The 6,820-nt window shown below is 46.3% G+C and overlaps 1 protein-coding gene across 1 annotated transcript in view; it reads right to left on the reverse strand.

The window, feature by feature from the left end:
- Positions 1-553: 553 nt before the first annotated feature.
- LOC143025934 (uncharacterized) overlaps positions 554-6,820 on the reverse strand; it is a 26,937-nt gene continuing 20,670 nt past the window's right edge. The window contains exons 4-7 of the mRNA XM_076185914.1: positions 6,487-6,607; positions 4,949-5,062; positions 1,325-4,225; positions 554-904 (exon numbers count right to left, since the gene is read on the reverse strand). Coding sequence (XP_076042029.1) covers positions 554-904; positions 1,325-4,225; positions 4,949-5,062; positions 6,487-6,607 — 3,487 coding nt within the window. The remainder of the gene's footprint in view (positions 905-1,324; positions 4,226-4,948; positions 5,063-6,486; positions 6,608-6,820) is intronic.

A 6,820-nucleotide genomic window follows, 5' to 3' on the forward strand; every position in this document is an offset into this window, starting at 1 on the left:
TTGACTTATAGCCTGTTCTTCATCCCTACAAAATCATGACAATATTTTCCTCCTTCGTCAAGCTGACATGGTCCACACGACCCACTCGGCTTGACAAAAATTGACCATCCTTTGGATGTCTGCACCATTGATTCAGGACATTTTCTCTCTTGAAACCTTTCTTATTGGGTGTTGAAATAAATCCCAACAGGCTTTACGCCGAAAACCGATGAATTCCTGACGATATCGAATGACGAATCACGGCACCTTTGACACCCACAAATGACTGATTTGGGAAATCTTGCATCCAAACAATCCTAACGATGACAAGTGGAAAGCCAACTATCATCGACATTTTGTGAATTAGTGACAACATATTGCACCAACCACTCAGCCCATAAATCTTTCTGGGCAAATATTGAAAGGATGTTAGAATGTCAACAATTTCTGTATCTGGTAGATAAACCAGTCTTAAGTCATTTATGATCACGCCATATTATGTTTTTGCTTTATGTTCATTATCTCCTGTTATCAGGAGAAAAGCCCTACGATCCCAAACTGCAGTGAAAAGTGTTCATCCATTTGGATATCCTGTTTTCTTGCCAATATCTTCTCTGGAGACTTTCTCAGTTGTCTGCACTAACGGTATCCTACTGGTTACAACACTGATTTCGTGGCCTGCTTCTCCTGGATATGACACAGTTGTAGGAAGATCGTAAGTGACAGAGGATATTCCCGAGCAACTATCTGTGTTCTCTAGGAAGCCGAGAAGGTCGCTAGTCGATCCACATTTGCAGGAAGTTGGCGCAGGCATAGGTGGTAGGGAGTCGTGCGAGTTATTGAAAGAACGGGAACAAGGGGGATCACAGGAGGGTCGATGAGAAGAGGCGTCTTCAAATGACCGAGGAGATGAGTTGTCAGAAGACTGTAAGGGAAAAGAATTCTCAGAGGTCCGAAGTGGACAAAAACTACAGGTCTGACTGAATGGACGGGCGGGCGGGAACAGAGAAAAACACTGGTTAGGAGAACAACTTCGAGAACTAGACAAAGGTGATGGAAGGCGAGACGAAGAGGAACGCGCAAGAGGAGGAGGTGAAGAAGTCGATGAGTCGTCGCACGGAGAACCAGAAAATGATGAGGGTACGAACGAGATGGAGGGACAGGAAGTGGAGGAGGATGGTACCTTAGGAGGGGATGGAACTTCTTGTCTCAAAGAAAGAGATGGAGGCGGAGTAGGAGACGAAGAAGGAGAATGCGACGGAGGTGGAGGGAAAGTCAATGTCGGCGGTGGGAGTCGACTGGTCGGCACTCGATTTGGGAAAATCTTATTCGTTTTGCGAAACACCTCTGAACTGTAAGCCGAAGTTCTGCCTTTGGACGATTTCCTCTTGGCTGACGGACTGGTGGGCCAGGTTGCCTGAAACACTTTTGTCGGCGGCGATCCTGGTTTGAGAGGGTTTCCAAACACGCTATTATTCGCTGGAGTCCTCTTCGTCTGTTGAGGTACGGAGCAGTTTGGCAACCCTCTAGCAAGAGTTGTCGCGTGGACAGATTTCAGGCGAGAGGGACAAATCGATTCTGGAGGTGTAAGATGTTCCCTGTTGAGTTGTTTTATATTGCCATCTAGTTCTTCGGTTTGATTTGGCAATAACCCTTGACGACCGCAACTGATCATATTCAATTCCAAGTCCTTTATTCCAAGAGGAAGAGGAGGAGGAGGAGGAGGGGGAGGGGGAGGGGGAGGGGGAGGGGGAGGGGGAGGGGGAGGGGGAGGGGGAGGAGTAAGAACGAAAGTAACTTCTGCACCTCTTTTCTTTGACTCTCCAGTGAAGAGTCTTTCAGGAGTCGTCCTGAGCGGGACTGAAGGGTCCGAAAAAGTAAAGGAAAATGAATGATTTGTGAGAGATGAATAGGTGTTTATGTGTTGACCCTTGCACTCGCCTGCCTTTTCTCCGCTTCGAGTTGCATCGAATGGCGTTTCTGGCTTTGCCTCCTTTCCCTCCTCTGGCTCGCAACGATCCATGTTGGCATAATGTCCATTACCTTCAAGATTTTCTTGACTACAAAGTTCATGCTCACTTTCTTCAGGATCGTCAAGGGATATGACCTTTATTTGGTTTTCTAAATGTCCAGCGTGCAGCGCTGATCCACGTAGGTCTTCGTGTATGTTAGAACGTATATTGGAAGGAAGCTCTAACAATCGCAGTTGTTTTGTGACCTCTTGGTGAGATGGTAGGTTGTATGATCCTTTCTGAGAGAATGGATAACTCGGGAAATGGTGCTCAAGAGTGTTGGCGATGCTGTTCCAGAGAGTCTTGAGGAAGTGAACAGAAACTCTCTGCACAGGCGTCCTTTTCCTATCTTTCTCCTTTGACGACTTCAGTATTGAGTGGTTTCTATTGTCAGTTGCATTGATGGGTAAAGGATCTATATTATTTGATGTATTTATTGTAAACAGTACTCTCTTTTTTGGAGAAGAATTCTCCTTTGCAATATTTTCAGTTTCTTGGCATTTCAGTTTTGATGAATTTTCATTGCTTCTCACACTCAGATCATAACTCATTCTTCTTGGTTTTGGGGCGCTTTCCCTTATGAAACCAGCTGAAGTGGGCGAATGATTATTGATCGATACGGGTTTTTCGCCATTGTGATTGTTTTCAAGTGGATCTGCAATTACAAGGTGATCCAGTGTTGCAGTTTCACGTTGTCGGGGTGTTGTCGTCACACCACCAAGAACTGCAGTTGTAAGGTTGCAGTTCGCTGTTGCAACGGGGTAGTGTGGCAACGGCGCCGTGTCCACGTGTTTCGCTTCTTCTGGTTGTTCAGACAGGGTCTTGATAGGGAAACCAACCGTTCCTATTAAGGCTATGTCAGATGTTGTGTGTAATCCCTGGAGATGTCTTCCTTGGGCTGTTAGTGAATTGCAGCTATTTACAGACGACGATCTTGGTGCCGGGTTGATTTTGCGATAGCTTGGGGTTGTGTCCTCAAGATGGCCAGGTGCTGTGTTTATGCTGAGATCTTGTGGTGTGGCCGCTGCGCGACAACTGTGTGTTTTGAGCTCGACGTAGTCTACCGGTGACAGAATCTGAGACGACGGCACTGAAAGAGAATCACTGTGACCAGACGGCGTGGCAGAACGACTAGACCTGTTATGAGATTCATTAGAGACAGAATTAAGAATTGTCCCAAGGTAGCTCTCCAGTTCCCCAGGGAAAATCTCTACTTCGTCTGCCACGTTCTCCGCTGGTTCTTCCTCTTGGCTTTTGACTCTTCTGACCCTGTTTCTTGGCTCTTGTTCACGCATCTCCATCACTTGCACATGAGTAGAGCGTTGAAGGGGACGATGTGGAGAAATGACCGGAGGAGAATCCACATCGACGCGTGTGAGTTCGATATGAACTTCTTGTCCGTGCGAGCATTTCTCCACAGCCCCACAAGAAAGATCGGGGATGGCTACATCGGACTCAGGATTACTATCCCCTCCCTTAGAGTAAGAATTCTTGCTGGTAGTGGAGCTCTCGGCAAGACTAGGGCTTGGTACTGCTGGTGTCGAGTGCTGGCCCCCGGATGGACTGACATGAAGGGCGTCCAGAGGCACGGGTACCTCACCTCGGTGAGGCCCCCGAACTGAGTTCCCGAGAAGCTTCCGGCGAAGAGAGCTTCCGTGTCCCGTCGCCGCCGAGGAAGACAACGAAAGGGAATCCCTGGGACGGAAAGACGGTGCTGGGGAGGTAGGCTCCTCCTCACCAGAGTGAGCGTGACACGCCCTGTTGGCCACGCATGAGAGCCATGCCCTCGCCCCGTCCCGGAAGTGGTCGTTGAGCCAACAGTAGATGAAAGGGTTGCAGCAGACGTTGGACATGGCGAACCAGTGGCACAGGAAGAAGATCGTGGACGAGTGCCTAGACGGCCCGACGGAGCTGCTCAGGTCAACGACCAGGTGGTAGGTGTTGAGAGGGAGCCAGCAGAGAGCGAAGAGGAGCACGACGATCACCAGCATCTTGACAGTCTTCTTCTTGGCGCGGACCTGGTGGGAGAGCTGTTCCTCTGTGGTGGCGCCCACGACGGCGCGCTGCCACACGCGCCTCGTCACACAGGTGTAGGCCGCGCCCGTGATCCCCAGAGGCAGGACGTACTGCGTCAGGAAGGTGGCCAGCGTCAGCCAGCGTCGAAACTCAAGAGCTGGGGGCGGGTAGCGGGGCTGACACCTGCTCAAGGTTCGATAGGTAAACACCTCTACAACCTGTTGGAAAAAGAAAACCAGAACAAAATTTATTCTTATTTAGGAATTAAGATGAAAGTAAATATAGTTACAGCAGATTATATTCAATGGCATTTGCTGTAACCACATTTACTATTAATCAAATGTATCACCAACATTATCACATAACTATCAAGCTAAACTCCAAATGTCTGGAACAGCAGTTGCTGAACACCTGACCTATATTTCGGTTACATTTGACTAGGGAATGCGTAAAGACTCAAACACTCAACACAACTTTCCACATATCTGCACCCTCTACTCCAACAGCACGTCATTATTCTGTCAACATTAGTAATTAGTGCAATTACTGAAATCCTCCATTATATTTTGATTTTAGTTTTTGGAGACATCTGTGATGTTTCTGTGTTACTGAATTTTATCTTCAAATATCAGATTTTAGTATAAACAAATCACACTGAGGTTAGTAATATGGCTTCATCTTAAAAACAATAACGATCGTAATATCATCTATTATCTTTTGTAAAATAGACATAAGATAAACTATCAAACCCGTTTTGTGCATGATATTGGCTATCTATCTTTTGCAAAATACACCAGATAAGCTATCAAACCTGTTTTGTGCAACGTATTAGCTACCATCTTTTGTAAAATATACATGCTTATCAAATAAGCTATTGAACCCGCTTTGTGGTTCTCTAGGTCCAAAACAGGGTTAGACACACTCTTGAGTAGTTCGCTGACCTCATTGTAGATGGCGTATGGGAGGGAGGCCACTGCCGCCAAAGACCAGATGACAGCGATGACGACGGCGCCGTGGAAGGCCCCCAGCCTTGGCTTCAGAGGGTGGACGATGACCTACAAGAGAGGTGAAGGTGCACGATCACTGAGGTCATCATAACAAAATATTATCCCATCATTTTATTATCATTGTGCAGTATAGGAGCTATGGTCGTGGGATTCCGGCTCTTTTCTCCCATCTGTCAAACTTCACATTTTTTTTTTTTTATTTTATTTTTTTTTTTTTTTTTTTTTTTTTTTTTTTTTTTTTTTTTTATTTTTTTTTTTTTTTTTTTTTTTTTTTTTTTTTTTTTTTTTAAGGCTATCGACCCATAAGGGGTCATTAAGTCTGGTGTGAAGTTGTTCAGTCTCTACGTTTTTTCGTTCATTTCGGAGCGCTAAGCGACCAGTTAGTCGTCTGGCTAGTATACAATACTTTTCCATATACATATGTTAATGATCCTTCATTTCTATTTAATTATTAATCTATTTGTCTATTCACTTATATTCATTATTTAGTTTATTCATCTATTTACTTATTCATTTATTTATCTTTATTAATCTATTCATTTATTCATTCTGTTTATTTATTTGTTTCTATTTTCATTTATCTATTTTTATCTTAAATTTATTTATTTTCTACAAAAGACCACTAGCACGCTCTTCCATTTTTTTTTTTTTTTTCCTTCCCATGGAAATGAGAAGAAAACTTCCTCTAGACTTCTTCTTAATATTTTGTGGCTTAAGTTTGTTTCTCGGTGCGACATCAGTATGCTTCCTCTTACTCTTACTCTGACAAGTAATGATGAACTGGCCCGCCCCCTCTCTCTCTATATATATATATCTATCTATCTCTCTCTCTCTCTCTTTCTCTCTCTCCCTCTATCTGTATCTCTCCACCTCTCCCACTCTCTCTCTCTCCATCTCTTTCTCTCTCTCTCTCTCTCTCTCTCTCTCTCTCTCTCTCTCTCTCTCTCTCTCTCTCTCTCTCCATCTGTCTTTCTCCGACTAAAATTCCTCAGAACCATCCATTCCAAATCATTCCCCACCGTATCTGCTCCATCGGGTTCTTGCTGGCCGTCAAGGAACGACGTGACCGCCCGTTGGTGGTGGCGGCGGCGGCGGTGGTGTCCTTCGTGCTCAAATTGGCACTGAAATGTCCCATTGTGCCCGAGTCCTTTTCTTAATAAAATCGTCTGACGGCAGCCCGACAAAGTGCACAGAATCAGACACCTTCCTCGTCTTCCTCCTCCTGGCCCTCATTTTCCTTCATCGTATCTTTCTCCTCTTCCTCCTCCTCTTCTCCCTCCCCCTCTTTCTCTTTGCCCCCCATTTTCCTCCTCCTCCTTTTCCTCCCCCTTTATCCTCCTCCTACTCTTCATTTTCACTCTTCTCCTGTTCCGCCCCGTCCTTATTCTTGTCTCCACTCCTCCACTACTCCTCCACTTCCTCCTCCTCCTCCTCTTCCTCCTCTCCCCCCCCCCGCCGGTCGGAGGACCCACCTGGTACCTGTCCAGCGCGATGGCGACCATGGTGAAGGCGGAGACGTAGACGGAGGTGACTTGCACGAAGGGCACCAGGCCGCACATGGCCCCGCCGAAGGGCCAGTCCTCCAGCAGCACCCTGTAGGAGGGGAAGGAGGAGGAAGTGGAGGAGGAGGAGGAGAAGGTGGAGGAAGAGGAGGAGGAGGAGGAGGAGGAGGAGTAGGTAGAGGAGGACCACAAGAAAGAAGAGAGCTACAGTAGAAAGGCAGCACCAAATTGTAAATTAGATATATGTTTATATGCTTGCGCGAGCGCGCATACACACTCACACACGTGCGCGTCACCGAATTAA

Source organism: Oratosquilla oratoria, chromosome 6, assembly GCF_046742065.1.
Source record: "Oratosquilla oratoria isolate Oo_2021 chromosome 6, ASM4674206v1, whole genome shotgun sequence".
Classification (NCBI taxonomy): domain Eukaryota; kingdom Metazoa; phylum Arthropoda; class Malacostraca; order Stomatopoda; family Squillidae; genus Oratosquilla; species Oratosquilla oratoria.